General features: G+C 42.5%; 2 protein-coding genes across 3 annotated transcripts in view; both read left to right on the forward strand.

Moving 5' to 3' along the window:
• Positions 1 to 18,203, forward strand: part of si:cabz01054394.7 — a 202,854-nt gene that overhangs the window by 142,713 nt on the left and 41,938 nt on the right. The gene's annotated exons all lie outside the window — the stretch shown is intronic.
• Positions 1 to 18,203, forward strand: part of rab3ip (RAB3A interacting protein (rabin3)) — a gene marked incomplete in the record, with an annotated part of 62,706 nt that overhangs the window by 31,674 nt on the left and 12,829 nt on the right. The window contains 4 exon segments of the mRNA NM_001020581.4: positions 308 to 467; positions 3,260 to 3,355; positions 8,703 to 8,780; positions 15,122 to 15,325. Coding sequence (NP_001018417.3) covers positions 308 to 467; positions 3,260 to 3,355; positions 8,703 to 8,780; positions 15,122 to 15,325 — 538 coding nt within the window.

The raw sequence follows: 18,203 nt of genomic DNA on the forward strand, positions 1-18,203 counted from the left end.
GATTTGCTAAACGTGATGTAAACGTGACGGTTTTAAAGGACTGAAAGATGGACGTATCGCAAGTGCCCACAATTTAAATGATTAGAATGTTTTTTTAACCAAAATGCTAACGGTCTAATCCGATTCAGTTCATTATGCTAAGCTAAGCTAAAAGCGACCCCACCAGAACAAGAAATGGATTCATAAGTGGTTCAAGACATCTATTTAAGTCTAGGAGCCTTTTTTTTTTTTTTAAACAAGCGACAGCTTTTCTTCAGTCTGGATTATAGAGGAAGTGTGAGAGTCACAGTGCTGTTTGTCTCTGCAGTGGAAACGATCCAGCAGCTGTGGATGCGGTGGACGCTGATGGAGAGGATGGTTTGGGGCCGAGCACGGACGGTCTGTCCCGCCTCAGAAGTCCATCAGTCATGGAGGTCCGGGAGAAAGGCTACGAGAAGCTGAAGGAGGAGCTTGCTAAAGCACAACGGGTGAGATGCTCAACAAACAGCGCTCACCGAACGACACGTCGCTCTCCGGAAGCACTTGTGAATGTCGAAAAACACAAACCGCGTTGAATCACAGCAGAAATCAAGTTTCAAAAGCATAGTATATGAAGCCTATCTAGTTTGGTGTTTATGTATTGTTTGGAAACATACACGTATAAATACACAAATGCATACAGCATATATAAAACACTCACCGGCCACTTTATTAGGTACACCTTACTAGTGCCTGGTTGGGCCCCCTTTCGCCTTCAGAGTTGCCGTAATCCTTCGCGCCCTCAACAAGGTACTGGAAATATTCCTTAGAGATTTCGCTCCATGTTGACATGATAGCATCGAGCAGTTGCTGCAGATTTGTCGGCTGCACATCCATAATGTGAATCTCCCGGTCCACCACATCCCAAAGGTGCTCTATTGGATTGAGATCAGGTGATTGTGGAGGCCATTTGAGTACAGTGAACTCATTGCCATGTTCGAGAAACCAGTCTGAGATGATTGGCGCTTTATGACATGTGTTATCCTGCTGGAGGTGGCCATCAGAAGATGTGGTCATAAAGGGATGGACATGGTCAGCAGCAATACTCAGGTAGGCTGTGGCGTTGACACCATGCTCAATCGGTACTAATGAGCCCAAAGTGTGCCAAGAAAAAAACCCCACACCATTACATCACCACCACCACCAGCCTGAACCGCTGATACAAGGCAGGATGGATCCACGCTTTCATGTTGTTGATGCCAAATTCTGACCCGACCATCCGAATGTTTTGGTGAGCCTGTGTGAATTGTAGCCTCAGCTTCCTGTTCTTAGCAGGAGCGGCACCCGGTGTGGTCTTCTGCTTCTGTAGCCCATCTGCCTCAAGGTTGGCCGTGTTGTGTGTTCAGATATGCTCTTCTGCAGTCAATTGTAACGAGTGCTTATTTGAGTTACTGTTCCATCTCTTATCAGCTGGAACCAGTCTGGCCATTCTCCTCTGACCTCATCAACAAGGCATTTGCGCCCAGAGAACTGCAGATATTTTTTATTTTTGGGACCATTCCCTGTAAACCCTAAAGATGATTGTGCGTGAAAACCCCAGCAGATCAGCAGTTTCTGAAATACTCCGATTGGCACCAACAACCATGCCACGTTCAAAGTCACTGATGCTCGCTTTGAACCGCAGCAGATCGTCTTGACCATCAATCCTAATCATCATCTGCATGCCTAAATGCATTGAGCTGCCATGTGATTGGCTGATTAGAAATTTGCGTTAACGACAGGTGTTGAACAAGTGTACCTAATTAAGTCACAGGTGAGTCTATATAGACCATTTTGAAGGATGTAAACAAAAACAATGGTCCCAGGAGATAATAATGAATGAACTAATGAGCTACGGCTGTTGTAAAAGCTGCACGTGAATATATAGCACAATGGCATGTTTTTACTCCAAACTCACCTCAAAACTACCGTCAAGTCCCTCTGTGAGACTCCGTAGTCATGTTTATAGTCAGACTGAATCCCTGAAAGCAGTTAAATCTTCAGTTTATTCAGCACAGTTTATTTACACTGTTTATATCTGTTCATGAGTATATTACGTCTTTAGATATTGTTCTGTTATAGTCATGTGCTATTTGTTTTTTCAGCTTTTTTTTCTTCATATTTCTCTTGATGTGTATCTGTAAAAAAAAAAAAAAAACAACAACAACTTTTCACTGAATTTTATTTTTAGTTCGGTTTGATTTTCGTTATATTTGAATATTTTGTTTCTATTTTAGCATATGCAATGATTCCAAAACTGCTTGTTGTCGATGAGGGTTGTCAACTCTCTCATGTTAGCCAGGTTGTCCCATGTATTCGTCCTGTACGTGACCTCCCTCGTCCCGTTATCGACGTCTTTGCTGATCTAACCGAACAACAGCATCAGTTGCAGCTCATGCACTGCAAAAAATGCTTTTCTTACTTAGTTTTTTTGTCTTGTTTCTAGTCCAAATATCTAAAAGTTCTTAAATCAAGAAGCATTTTCTAGACAAGCAAAACATGTTGTCTTGTTTTAAGAAATAATATGCCAAAATGAAGCGAGTTTTTTTCTTAAATCAAGCTAAATAATCTGCCAATGGGATAAGCAAAATAATCTTATCACAAATCGAAAAACAAGATTACTTTGCTTACACCATTGGCAGATTATTTTGCTTGATTTGAGGAAAAACTCGCTTCATTTTGGCATATTACTTCTTAAAACAAGACAATATGATTTGCTTGTCTAGAAAATGCTTCAGGATTTAAAAATTTGTAGATATTTGGACTAGAAACAAGAATAAATCTAAGTAAGAAAAGCATTTTTTGCAGTGTGTTTAGGCGATCGCTTGGAGTTTTAGGTGCTTCAACAATGAGCTGAATCTTTATTCATTTCATTAGGGATGAAACGATTCCCCGAACGCACGGTTCGAGTCATGACTTTTGATTCCACGATTTGATATTCTCAAAATGTTTATTTAAACCATTAACATTATACAGTAAATGAAAATGTGTCCTTTATTTGGCTCTTACTGACAAACCCTAAACATTGTAAGCCTCTAAACTGCAGGTTTAATCCATCCTACTTATTTAACTGCCTGGAAATCTAGATTTACTGTCTCCTCCAACTGTGTTTTTTGTTGTTGTTTTGTTTGAGAAGAAGCTGTGTTATATCATCCACCCCTTCTCATCGATGTGATGTGGAAATTGAGCCATACATTCCCTGTTTTTTTTCTGTTTTTCATATTTTTTTGTGTTCTGTTCATGTCATTGCATGTGTCTGAAGGAGCTTAAGTTAAAAGACGAGGAGTGTGAGAGGCTTTCTAAAGTGAGAGACCAGCTGGGGCAGGAGCTGGAGGAACTCACTGCTAGCCTGTTTGAGGTTTGTTTGGTTTCTTCAACCAAATGACAGAGCCGATCTGTGCGTGTGTGTGTGTGTTTGTTTGTGTGTGTGTGAGCACTTGATCATGTGGAGTCACTCTGAACACTCAGCACAGAACTAAACTGCACTTGATGGCGCGTCTGCTGTATGCCTGAGGCTTTGTCCACATCCTTAGCATTTCTGTTTCTTTGTTTGCTCTTAAAAATGCCAATTATGATAAATGAACTTCGGTTACAGCTAATGATTTCACGCGCACCCTTGATTTCTGGGGTGGTTTTCTAGAAAGCAAGGAAACGAGGCTTTAATATGTTGTGCGTTTTATTCGACTGCACTGTACAGCATTATAACTGAAGCCTAACATGTATTTAGTCTGATCAAACAGCGCCGCTTTGACTCCACGTGATCATTAGTGGAAGTACTAGAAGCGGTGGATTGGGGCATAATAAAAGCTCTGCTGCTTTTGTGCCGACTCGTGTCTTTTCTTAAAAATAAAAACAGACGCCATGTTCTTCTAAAAATCGAGCCCAAAGGAAGCGACCAAGGACCAAGAATAGAGCCCTGAGGGACACCACACACCAGGGGCACGGCTTCAGAGATGAAATGACCAACCTTTACAGAGAACCGTACGAAGGCTGGTTTATATTTTCGCCCGGTGCCGCGTTGTGGATCTCCGCTGACTGCGCGCACAACTAACGAAATGCACAAGACTTTTATACTTGATGCGTTCGCCATTGTCTCTAAGGGTGCTTTCACACCTGCCTTATTTAGTTCGGTTGAATCGCACTACAGTTCGTTTCCCCTTTTGGCAGGTGAGAATGCAGCAATCGTAATCGAGTGCGCACCAAATAACTGTACCGAGACCTGCTTGAAGAGGTGGTCTCGGTACGCTTTCAAACGAACCCTGGAGCGGTTCGTTTGTGGTAAGAATATGATCCGTACTAAAACAGGTCCAACCGCTAAAAGTACTGCGCGTTTTGGACTAATTCAGCTGCCGTAGGTCGATGCGCTGTGCATTATGGGATATGGAGGAAAAATATTTGTTGACAGCGCTTTACCCACAGAGAGAGAGAGAGAGAGAGAGAGGGAAAACATTACCTGATGGATCGTTGGTAATATTTACGCAAGATGACCATGTCGCAGTTTAGCTAAATTAATTCACGCCTCCTCCTGAAGTGACGAGCGATGCATTAAACTCTGTTTTCCAGCCGCGGCCGCGCTTCATTCTCGAGATGTATAGTTTATCTAAAGCAGGGACACAATCAGCCAGCGCAGTCGTCCCTCCAGAGTAAAAGGTTTCGTTTACCTGCGGGAGTTCACTGGCATTTTCCCGCACGTGAATTCTGACCAATCAATAAGCAGTTTAGGAAATATGTTCAACAACATCTGGCCAATGAGAGATGTGGATTTTGTCACATGACTGCATTTTGGTTCGTTTCAACTGGTTCAGACCAAAGCCAGTGGTGTGGTGTGAAAACGACCCAAAGACGGCAGAAGATACAACAATGTATCATTTATTACCCTTGGTCCGGACCAAATGAAGCGAACTACAGATGTGAAAGCACCCTAAAACGACAGGGGGCGGTCAAAAGGAACTCACAGTTAAATCCGACAAATAAACAGAAGTTTCCGGAACTACGTCATTAATATCATTCAATATATTAAACTAATAATTTTTTATCAATTTTTTTAATGATTATAAATAGTTTTATAACCATTCAAGATTTATTTTAAATTAAACTTTGATGCATTACTTGCTTTTGTTCATATCTCTTAGTCTCAAAAAATAGTGTGCGCTCCACCAGCCGGGATCATGTCGCGCGCACCCAAAGCGAACCTCCGCAAACACCGCGATGACGTCACGTTCACGGTGCTGACACAAGCGAACTAGCGAACGCGTCAAGTATAAACCAGGCTTTAGTGTTGAACGCATTACTCATTCATCAACATGATTTCTGCAGGAGTGCCTTAGGATAATAAAGACCACAACTCCCATGATTCCACACTCAGTCATGGCCAAAACGCATTTGTTTGTTATAAATACACGTCCTCTAGCAGGAAAAAATGACATACTTATTCTTTCCTGATAAAAGTCTTGTCGACTATCCAAGTTTAAGGAACAACTAATAATAACTTGAGTTCTAGTTGATCATTTGGTGTCAGAAGTGGCTTATATGAAAGGCGAAGGCCTCTAGATGACGCTTATTTGACCCAAATAAAATATGATCATGCCTTGATTTCGAATGATTTCATTAGGACAGTAAAGTCTGACTTTGCTTGGACATGTATAGAAAATAAAGTCCTGCTGCGGTGAAAACAGAATGAATATTGTGTCCGACTCCATTATGAGCTTGGAGGACTGCATCCATACATCTCTGCAGTGCCTCACATCACTGATTAATAAAGTCATGTGGAATGGCAAAGAAAGAAATGCTCAATAATGTTTATATCTGGTGACTGGGCTGGCCAATCCTGGAGCGCCTTTTTTGCTTTCTGGAGCTTTGATGTGGAGGCTGAAGTATGAAGAGCGCTATCCTGCTGGAGAATTCGCAGCACAAATGTCTTGATACCTCAGGCTGTTGATGTTGCAGATCTCTCGCACGCCCCCATGCCGAATGTAACCCCAAACCATGATTTCTCCTTCACCAAACTTGACTGATTTCTATGAGCATCTTGGCTCCATGCGAGTTCCATTAGGTCTTCTGCAGTATTTGTGATGATCGGGATGCAGATGATCCATCAGAAAAATTCTGCCACTTTTCCAAATGATCAACTAGAGATCGATGTTGAGTAGTGTATACCTTCATAAAAAATACATATGAATAATGAAACTATTTAATATGTCACCTCTAATGTTTTAATTGTCATATTTGTGTACAAATGATAAACTAATATCAGTCATCACAGACTGTTTTACCATCCCGCAGGAATCTTTTTCCAGTACAGCGAGTGCCTCATAAATGACACGGTTCATAAAACAACACCCAGTGAATCCGCCTGTTACGTGCGCATGTTATCAGGATTGTAAACAAACCCACCTTTCTATCTCTTTTCAGCTTATAAAAAGAGTGATTTGTCCAAAAGCCTGAACTCTGTCTTCATTCACTCACCCTCACGATGTTCCAAACCTTAAAACGATGCAAAGGTGTGTAAACTCAATCTTCATTTTCGGGTCAGCTGTACCTTTAACAAGCTTACGTAATGATTCCAGCAAATGGTATTAAGATGGGTATCTCTTTGAAAGTATTGAGTCATGTTTTACGGCGTCATTTGCTTTTTTAGGGCACCATTAAATCTAGAGTACGGCGGTTGTCAGTCCGCTTCATGTTGCTTCAGTTGTTTTGAAAATAACCCTGCTAAAAAAACTGCTTAAACCAGCCTAGGCTGGTTGGCTGGTTTTAGCTTATCGACCAGCCTGGTTTTAGAGGGGTTTTGGCCACTTCCAGGCTGGTTTCCAGCCATTTCCAGCCTGGTTTTATCTAGACAGGTTGGGAGATGACCAGTTATAACCAGCTTGACCAGCCTAGGCACGCTGGGAGCTCACCCAAAACCAGCTCTGTCCAGCTTAAACCAGGATGGTCAAGCTGGTTTTAGCTGGTCAACTTTCCTACCTGCCCTGCTGAAAAATCCAGCTTAAACCAGCCTAGGCTGGTTGGCTGGTTTTAGCTGGTCAACCAGGCTGGTTTTAGAGGGGTTTTGGCCAGTTCCAGGCTGGTTTTCACCCATTTCCAGCCTGGTCTTAGCTGGTTAGGCTGGGAGATGACCAGCTAAATCCAGTTAAAACCAGCTTGACCAGCCTGGTTTAAGCAGGACATAGCTGGTTTTGGCTGGGCATCCAGCCTGCTAGGCTGGTCAAGCTGGTCTTAGCTGGTTAGGCTGGTCATTTTCCAGCCTGATCAGCTAAGACCAGGCTGGAAATGGCTGGAAACCAGCCTGGAAGTGGCCAAAACCCCTCTAAAACCAGCCTGGTCGACCAGCTAAAACCAGCCAACCAGCCTAGGCTGGTTTAAGCTGGATTTTTTTAGCAGGGTGACCAGCTAAGACCAGGCTGGAAATGGTTGGAAACCAGCCTGGAAATGACCAAAACCCCTCTAATAACAGGCTGGTCGACCAGCTAAAACCAGCCAAACAGCCTAGGCTGGTTTAAGCTGTTTTTTCAGCAGGGAAAAGTTCAGCTTGCATCATTTAGAGTTATTATGAGCTGGAGAATTAATCATAATCAGGTTTCACTCAAGGTTTTAATTCAGTGACTAAACACTCAAGTCTGTTTAGGAAGTGTTTAATAACTGTTTGAGTTATAATTGTTGAGTTACAAATAGCATATGTTTCAGATTAGCTGGATATTTATTAATAAGTAGACGTCTAAAGTTAGAGTAAACATGTATTAGAGGAACTTACGGTCTTTAAAAAGACTTACAAAGTACTTTTCTTTTTAGGTGGTCTCTTTATAGTGCATTTTAAATAGCAGCACAGCTCTGCTTCGCTAACAGTCTCTGTAGTGCTAATTAGCCTGATGTTAGCAAACAGCTAGCTTAAAAAGTGGCTGCTGCTGCTGATTTAGCGTATCTAAATCTTTATATAAACCTACATTGGGCTTGTGTTAATGACATAACGTCAGTAATTTAGCCAAAAATACGTTTGAAATACCAATTGATTTCAGGACGGGAGACCAGGAAGTGCTAAAATGCTAACTTTTTCCTTCAGCATTTATTTGATTTGTGTTCATTTTAGGTTCATTTGTTTTAGTGTGTCACGAAACAACATTTTAAGCATTCCCACATGAAAAAAACAGTGTATTAATTTATAGTAAATACTATTTTAAACCATACTATAGGAAAGTGTATCATACTGTATACACATTATAGTACTTACAACACTTTGATAATGAATGCTACAGCATACTCTAGTATTAACTATAGTGAACTGATATACTGTAGTGTACTTTAGGTTTTACTACAGTAAACTGTGGTGTTCTGTTGTATAATATACCCTATAGTTGTTGAATAGTATTTTTTAAATTGTTTATGTTACTATTGTTGTTGTTGTTACCATAGCAACTGTTACCAACTGTTACCATAAATAAATGTATGAATGCATAAATGACTCCAGATCTGCTGAGTGTTCAGGGAATCCGCTCTTAAGTCTCACTTTCCTTCAGTTAGACATCTCGCTTTTCTCCCGTTTTCGTTTCTCATGTCATGCTTTGTGTTGTCCTCGTTTGTCCTGAAGTGTCCTGGTCCTGCCGCTCAGGTCTCTCTGCTCTGGTGTGGTGGAGCTCTCTCTGTCGGTGTGGGTTTTTTTTTATTCACAGAGGATGTTGTTTGATGTGAATCTGTGGCGTTCTCTACAGGAGGCTCATAAGATGGTGCACGAGGCAAACTTGAAGCAGGCCACAGCGGAGAAGCAGCTAAAGGAGGCGCTGGGGAAGGTAACTTATCAGAATCATAAGTTGGACAATTCCCTAGTTACTGTCATTTGTACTGTCTTTGAAATGAAATTCGTGGTACACCACTTTTGCATTACTTTTTGTTACTTTCATCAAAATAACCACATTTATATACCAAAAAAAGAAATGTTTTGATGATGATACCAAAGTAACGTAAAACATTTCATTCCTAAAAAGGAAGAAAGTTACTCGTTTAGTGACTTTCTGACAGAAGCAACGCAAGATTTATTTATTTTAAAAATACTGTAGTAACTTTCCCGAGCATCCTAAACCAGAGTTTCTCAACCATGTTTCTGGAGGACCACCAGTTTTGCACTTTTTCCATATCTTTTTAACCAAATGCACCTGAATCAGCTCATTAACAAAGATAGAAAGACATGTAATGGGTGTGACAGACTGTTACAGTTTAATTAAGTTGTCTAGGGAAAATAAACGTAACACTTAGAATATTAAATTATTACTGAGTAGATGGATGGAAAATACACCAGGACACAAACTTTACATTCAATTCGTTTATTCCTCTTACGAGGAGAAGAAAAATGAAGCCAACACATTAGAGGCTTACATGTGTGCGCTTTGTACAATGTATATATAATAATAATAAAAAGAAAGAAAATGCAATCAAAAGTTTTAGGGGAAAAAGGAACTAGAGAACTAAACAAAACCAAAAGCCACCTAAACTAGAACACAAGATCCTCCTCTAAACTTACTAATAAAAATCAAACTGTGAAAAAGAAACCGAAATCTTCAGCGTTTGCGACGCCACACCTAAACTCCCTGAAATAATAAGCAAAAATACAAAATGCGGCGTTCACCCACTTACCTAGTGTTTCTGAACATTGAAGTTACCTACGGGCAAAATGTATGTCGCGCGACTTAGTAAACTATTCCCTTTTCCCCAAAAAGGAATGATAAACTCTTTAACCATGACCTAATTTACATCGATGTAGTTATTCAGAAACACAGAACAAAGCATACTGTATGATAAGAAGCGAGCGAACACAAACCAACACACACACACATAGAACTCTGAAAAACAAGGCGTGCCAGTCGAATTTAAAGTCCACGGAACGAAGTCCAATTGGTCCACGATGAAACGCCCTAGTGACAGGCTCGGGATCCAATCAGCAGGTACCTAGTAGAGAAAAAGTAACGGAACAAAAGGTGATAGGGCGAGACAAAGAGCGAATGACAGACAAGGAGATGCGAAGGGAGACAAGCAAAACAGAGAGGGAGAAGGCACAAAAATACAAACTCCCACGGACCGTAACACAGAAAAAAGAGACATCAAAAACACGCAGTGCTGGTGGTATTCCAGGAACGGGGTTGAGAAACACTGCTCTAAACTATTAGCATTTGTTATTAGCTCTGGTTCCATTGAAAGTGGCGCATTTGATGGAAATATGCAATTAACGCAACATCCAAACAACTAACTTTCAGTCAAAGGCTTCGCATTCTGGGAAACTTTTCAAAGTGATCAGTAATAACATTAACTTGAGCTTTTTTTTTTTTCAAAATAATTGACGTCTTTTACAAATACAGCCATATTACCTTGCATTCCAATGCCTGATGTTTGCATCCCAGGCTCACTCTGGAAACGTAGTCCTGTAGACCGCGAAATACGTCCCGGGAGGTACATATTCCACAAGAGGCCGCTGTGTGCGCTTTTTCGCATCTCGAACACCTCTTGTGAGCGCCGTTCGCACCCGCGCTGTTCTCGCATAAAGCCGCCGGAGGCCGCTGTGGAGTGACCATCTGTCCGACTGACTGATTGATTGAGTGGGCGACCGGCCAATCTGGCTGACCCACTCTCCTCCTCCTCTAAACCCAACCGTTTTTACCGATTAAAACGCTCGCCCGCTCGCTTCCCTGAACCCAAGCAACAATTTACAAACGCCATCCAGAAAAAGAAAAGCCCTCTTCTTATTTTGACCGCATTTTCGGATTTCACTGCATTCTCCCATTATGAACTCGTTCACTTCATTTTTTGGATTCTGTTTTTGTCTTACCTGATTTCTGGAACCGCTCTTCCCCAGACTCGAACCCGGTCGAGTCCGTCGGCTCTCCTCTGGGTCTCCACTCCGCCGACATACACGACGAGCTAACCGGACAAACTGGTTGCGGTGGGACAGCCCTCGACACGAAGCTGAGCTGTCAGCTGGCAAGTGCGAAGAAGAGCGGCGTCACACCGCCCCGTAGTGTTCGCTTAAAGTTTAATGCAGCCATGCGTACCTCCGGCCACGCAAATCGCGGTCTCCAGAAACGTCCACGGGACTACGTTTTCAGAATGAGCTTGGGTTGGATGTTTGGAAACACTGTGCATTGAGGTTGGTCAGCAAGTTAGTTAAATTATTAAATCGCATCAAGTGATTTATTGAATAAATGGGTTTCCATCATAATTAATTCACTAAGGAAGTCCAAAGATAACATGGCTATAAAAGAAAAGAAAATACGTTCCCCTGAATTGATAATATGTTGTATTAATTTGTTCCTTCATTTTAAGTAAATTGCTTGACACATAACTTGTTTCCTGTTTCACACAATCACTGTAATAATGAAATTGTATAGCGCTTTTACAGTGTAGATTGTGTCAAAGCAGCTTAACGTAAAAGTTCAACTAAATTGAAACAGTGTAGTTCATTTTTCAGAGTTTAAAGGGCACATAGTTTACCCCTTTCTAAGATTTAATGTTAACATTATGGTTGTTCTAAGTGCGCCAGTTTAGGTTCAGTTCAACACACAGATCAGATGTTTTTATTATAATAAGTGTGATGTTGTGGGCGTGTACACAGCTCGTTGTTTTAGGGGCGTGTTGCTTCACATGAAAATCAGTTTCGACTTCCCACCCAACGTAACAAGGGGGCGGAGCCAAGAGCTCCCCCCACTCTGTGTTTGGCAGCAGACAGGCAGACAGAGAGAAGCTACATGAGTGAGAGGACCAGCATTCAGCTGTACATGTACAAGTCGGAAACAGACCATGCAGAGAGAATACACAATCATTTGTGTCTTTGTATAGTTTTACAGCCAACTGTGTACTAGTTTAAAGTTCAGAGCTTGTACACCGAGACTAACAACCACGAACACTGAATTAACTTTGAGGCACCGGATACGGCGCGACACGGCACACCAGACACACACATTCAGATGGTATTTGAAATGAAACTATTTAGATGGTGCTCTGTGGCATGGCGGAAATATGAAGTGTCCCAAATCGTGGCTGGGCGCCGCGGACTTGAAGCACCGTTGTGTGTACCCTGATAGAAACCTATGTTTAGAATTATTATTATTTTTTATTTAAGATTTATTTTTAGCCTATTAAGTGCCTTTAATAAGTGGATAGGGTAGTATTTCAGACAGGAAGCGAAGTGGGAGAGAGAGTGGGGTTAGGGACGGGAAATGTCCTCGAGCCTTGATTTGAACTCGGGACGCCCTGAAGTACTAAAGCACCATATATCGACGCGCTAACCACTAGGCTATTGTGCCGACTATGTTTTGAATTCTAAAATGCATGTCGCTGTGTGGCCCGACACTGAGCGTCGCCGAGTGGCGCTTCTGGTGTGCGACCTGCAGGCAAGTTCGTTATTTTAATTCCAATCGAGCGACACGCACGTGAGGCAACGCGCTCGCACTTTCCAGCTGCACCTTGTTTAGATCACAGGGAGCTTCTGTGAGCGTGAGAAATGCAAACGGCTGAAGTTTAAGGCAGACGCAATGAAAAGCACACGTTTGCAAACCTACCTAAAGTTACAAACAATTATTCCGATTACAGCGATCATGTGGTGAATGTTGATCTTGTGTTGAGCCCAATGAGCCTTACATCTAAAAATAGAGCACGGGTGTTCCTTTTAGTGACATCGCTTTGACTCACACTGAAAATGGCGGGCGTAAAACCACAAACTTAGGATATGGTGATGTGCGCCTGTCAATCAATATTGGTGGGCGGGGGGACCGCACTCCTACATCAAGTTGCGGTCGATCTAAAAACCGCTCCAATTGGTCCACCGTTTTTATGTTGTTAAATTGGAAAAAAAAGGACTGTGTGTGTTTATATCACCCCAATATGACGATCTATACACTATACCTACACGCATGTCTGTCCAAACAGCTGGAAATGTAGATTTTTTACCATAGGTGCCCTTTAGGTTCAGTTTAGCTCAGTTCAGTGTGGTTTAAAGGGTCACGAAACACCAAAACACATTGTTTGAGCTGTTGACAGTGGTATATGTGTCCCACACTGCTAAAAACACTATTAGGACACCTATATTTCACTAAAAAGTGTAAATTGGTTGTTTTTGCGTTATTTCAAGCAAATTCGTACTTCCGAATTTTTGAAGCTGCGTCACGGTCATGACATAATAGCGTGTATTCCAGCGTGCAGACTGGACGTCTGTGCCAGAGTGAGTCTTATTACATCTTACAGTGTGATGCATTAATGCATGAGTAAAGCTTGGTTCAAACCAATCAGCGCGCTCTATTGTGCAACTTCATTAATATTCATTACTGTCACAGTGTTTAGACGACAGAGACGCCACGTTGTGTTGGCAAAACAAGCGTGAAGTGTTGCTTTTATAGTTTGCTGCCGTTAAGTTTCGTTTTCATTTTCTCTCTGTGAGAGCTCAGACTCACGCAATGGATTAACAGTGTACGCGACGCTCGACAACAATAACTTACGTGTCTAAGGAGGATTATTGTTTACCTGAGAGCTGTTCTTATCTGCACGCTGAGTTCCGGATTCGCTTGTAGTCTCCTCTTAATAAAGACGCGGCTCTAGTTGCTGGTGATTGTCCTGTCTCTACAGATTTGGTAAGTGAGTGAGCAGCGCTCTTTGTTTATTCGGTTTGTTCGTATCGAACTAACTATTGCACCGAGTGTAAACATGTTAGCACCACAACCAAACTTTAACCTCGTGTTACGTTAGGGTTTTCACCGCATTTAGTGACCGAAATAACACACGCGGCTTTCTGACGCTACCTGCTGTGTGCATCTAAGTTTCCGGGAAATGCTGAGTTTTTTTTTCTCTCATTCGCCGTGCGGTATCAAACATTGCATGAAAATACACACTTAGAGCAGTTCCTCGAATCAAATATCTCGTTTGTCGCGAGGGGCATGAATAAATTCCCTGAACGAAAGAGCCAAACTGCAGTTAAAGTCCACCATTTAATAATTTGGCAAATAATTCGACTACAGATGTCCATGAAGGTTAAACACCATCACTTTCTCCTGTGTGTATGTATGTGTATTTTGATTCTGAAACACGCGCGTGCCCAAATAGACACTCCCACACCCTCCCACTTTTCTACCTCCGACACTCCCCCCTAAACAGAGCTGGACACGCCCACTTTTCTGACTTTTTCCAAAGTAGAGGTGTGAAAACACCCTGCTGAAACGAGGGGGTTTCATGGCCCTTTAATATTCACTGCTGAGAGTTCAAACACTGAAGAGCAAATCCATCGATGCGGAACTCTACAAGTCCCAAAACAAACAAGCCAGTGGCGACGGTGGAGGAACAAACTTCACCAATTGACCAAAGTGAAGGAAAAACCTTGAGAGAAACCAGGCTCACTTGTCTCCTCTTGTCTAACTCAATGTGCGGAGCTGCATTCTAGGTGCCGGAGGCAGGAGAACACTGGATGTCAACTTTTCTGAGTGAAGGGAGTATAATCGTTTACAGTAACCACAATTTACAAAAACCAATTAACAAATTTGTAAATAATGGCCATGATTTACTAAAACGAGAGATCAAATATATGTATTTTTTGCCACAGGATTGTGCTATTAATGTCACATTACAAATACCAAGTAAAGCATTCGTCACATTATAGATAAAAATAAATGACAAAGGAAAACCTGCGTCTTATTGACTTTTCACTATGGATATGGATTATTTATAGCACAGCCATATTATGAACGGAAGTTTCCCAAGCAGGAAATGTAACCGATAACTGAGAATGCAGTAGACACAATCTGAAAAAGGTGGATAGGTGTGAGAATACTTGGCTATCAGAACTACCAAACCACATCTAGGGTTTGTGTAGTATCATTTTGGCAATCGTCTGTGCACAAATAAAATAAGTAAGTAAAGGGCATAACAAGGGGAGCCAAAAGAAGGACAAAGATCTACTAACCAGAAACGTCAAACTAAACCAAACTAAAATGAAAGTTTAAGTGAGAAACATGCAACATTATTTTTCACAACAACAGTGTATTCGGAATATAGTCATTTTTAGGTCCATTCTGGTAAAAGGAGACCTTTTTGGATTTGTTTTTATGTAAAGTCTGAAATCTCACCAGTCCTTCTCTCTTTTTTTCCCCCCTCCATGTAGATCGATGTTCTTCAGGCCGAGGTGGCTGCTTTGAAGACTTTGGTCCTGTCAACTTCTCCCACATCCCCTTGTAAGGAAATGCCCCCCGGGCCCAAAGCGCCCTTTAAGAAGGGCCACGTCCGCAACAAGAGCACGAGCAGCGCAATGTTGGGCAGCCAGCAGGAGGTGGCGGTGACGCAGCCCATTGTACGTGAGTGCAAAGAGGTTTGTATCTGCTTGTGTATGTTCAACATCCAGAGTCATGTCCAACATACAACCGGGGTTGGCTTAATATACAGCGTGATGTCGCAATAATAACGGTGTATACAGTAGGATTGACGTTTAGTTGAGAATCTAGCAGGAATATTTAATAGATCCTTTCTAGTGCTAAACCAGACATAATGTCAGGTTTTTAAATATGCAGGTAGGGAGTGAATCCATCCATCCATCATAAAACAGCCCTCTCTACAGGGTTGGGCCATTTATATGGATACACCTTAATAAAATGGGATTGGTTGGTGATATTAACGTCCTGTTTGTGGCGCATTAGTATATGTGAGGGGGTACTCTTTTTAAGATGGGTGGTGGCCATGGTGGCCATTTTGAAGTCGGCCATCTTGGATCCAACTTTTGTTTTTTTTCAATAGGAAGAGGGTCATGTGACACATCAAACTCATTTGGAATTTCACAAGAAAAGCAATGGTGTGCTTGGTTTTAACGCAACTTTATTCTGTCATGAGTTATTTACAAGTTTCTGACCACTTATAAAATGTGTTCAATGAGCTGCCCATTATGTTGGATTGTCAATGCAACCCTCTTCTCCCACTCTTCACACACTGATAGCAACGCAGGAGAAATGCCAGCACAGGCTTCCAGTATCCGTAGTTTTAGGTGCTGCACATCTTGTATCTTCACTCCATAGACAACAAAGATACTGGGGCCATTCTTCATCAATGGAAACCTCAAGGCCACTGGATATTTGAAATCGCTACATGATGATGTGTTCTCTCTTTATGCACTGAAGCGGGCACGTTACCCGAGTTTTCTTCCAGCAAGATGGTGCACCACCACATTATGGGTGTCAGGTCCGAGCATTCCTAGATGAACAGTTTCCTGAAAAGTGGATTGGTCGCCATTGGCCAGTTGATTGGCCCCCAAGGTCTCCCAATCTGACCTTCTTAGACTTTTATCTTTGGGTCATCCGATGGCAATTATCTATGGGTTGCATTGACAATCCAACACAATGGGCAGCACATTGAACACATTTTATAAGTGGTCAGAAACTTGCAAATTACTCATGAAAGAATAAAGTTACGTTAAAACCAAGCACACCATTGTTTTTCTTGTGAAATTCCCTATGAGTTTGATGTGTCACATGACCCTATTCCTATTGACAAAAACAAGAGTTGGATCCAAGATGGCCGACTTCAAAATAGCCACCATGTTCACCACCCATCTTGAAAAGTTTGACCCCTCACATATACTAATGCGCCACAAACAGGACGTTAATATCACCAACCATTCCCATTTTATTAAGGTGTATCCATACAAATAGCCCAACCCTGTATATATAAGTATAGTATTATTTGCAAAAAATAACCATAGAACAGGTACAAGTTATAGCAATATATCAGCAACAACTTTTAGAAAACAATTATGCTTTCGTGTTCTTGATTGAAATGTATATGTTACAAACACAATGAATGGGTGAACATTCCTGAGACGTCAAAAGAACTAGTCAGTTTTTTCACCATTGAACTGAAGGATTCTGTTTGTTTGCCCTTTCATGTAGTGTGTAACACAGCTGTAAGTGAAGTGAACTATCCAGCTAAGGCTTAATTCTCAAAGTGGGCAGTGTTTAAAACTATTGATTCATTTAGAAGTGTCGACTCGTAGTGCTTTAAATGAATCGTCTTGATAACGAGTCTTTAGCCGTTTCAGCGTGACGTCGATACGAAACTTAAGCCCCGCCCAATTGTTGCGCATGCAAACCAGGGACAATTGAAACCTGCGGCCCCGCCCACAAACACTGTAGCAGATCCCGGTTGAATAGATTCATGAAGATGCTGTGCTCAGCTGGACATTACTGGAAGTGTGAGGGGAAACTTAGTGTTATTTTCTCTACCCAAAGATGATCGGTCCAATCAGCGCAGGTTAGCGTCGTGCTAAGGAGGGGTTTGGGAACAAATGAATCGCTGAAATGAATCATATGGGTGTAGCCAGGGCCGGCGCTTCCATAGAGGCGACCTAGGCGGCTGCCTAGGGCGGCAGAATAGAGAGGGCGGCGTCCCCGGAACTACCCTCGCCACCCGCGCCCTCATCTGCGTCTAGGGTGGCAGAATAGAGAGAGCGGCGTCCCCGAAACTATCCTTGCCACCCGTGCCCTCATCTGCGTCTAGGGTGGCAGAATAGCGAGAGCGGCGTCCCCGAAACTATCCTCGCCACCCGCGCCCTCATCTGCGTCTAGGGTGGCAGAATAGAGAGAGCGGCGTCCCCGAAACTACCCTCGCAACCCGCGCCCTCATCTGGGTCTAGGGTGGCAGAATAGAGAGAGCGGCGTCCCCGAAACTACCCTCGCCACCCGCGCCTCAGTTATATCCGCGTCTAGGGTGGCAGAATATAGAGAGCGGCGTCCCCGAAACTACCCTCGCCACCCGCGCCTCAGTTATATCCGCGTCTAGGGCAGCAGAATAGACCCCCCCCACCCCCCGGTTTCACTTTAGGTTTGAGGGCGGCGTGACCGTCCTTTGCCTAGAGCGGCAGTTCAGCTTGCTCCGGCTCTGGGTGTAGCTTTGATAATAAATGCATAATATAAGACCATGAAAGTGTTTTTGACCCTGCATGCATATCAGCCTGTTATTGGAGACACCCAAAACCAAAATATGACCTTTTTAATGTAATATAGAGGCTCTTAAACCATTTCATTCCATGCTGATCCCAGGAAAGTGGACAAGGAAACGGTTGCAGTTTCCACAATGGTGCTGATAACAGAGCTGGAGTGTCACACAAATGCGCCAGCCATTGTTCAGCCAACAGTCTTGTTGACATTGCGCCAGCCAACAGTCTTGTTCACGTGTGTAACGTAAACAGAGATATGGACAGT

This window comes from Danio rerio, chromosome 4 (genome assembly GCF_052040795.2).
Source record: "Danio rerio strain M-AB ecotype USA chromosome 4, GRCz13ab, whole genome shotgun sequence".
In the NCBI taxonomy this organism is placed as follows: Eukaryota; Metazoa; Chordata; class Actinopteri; order Cypriniformes; family Danionidae; genus Danio; species Danio rerio.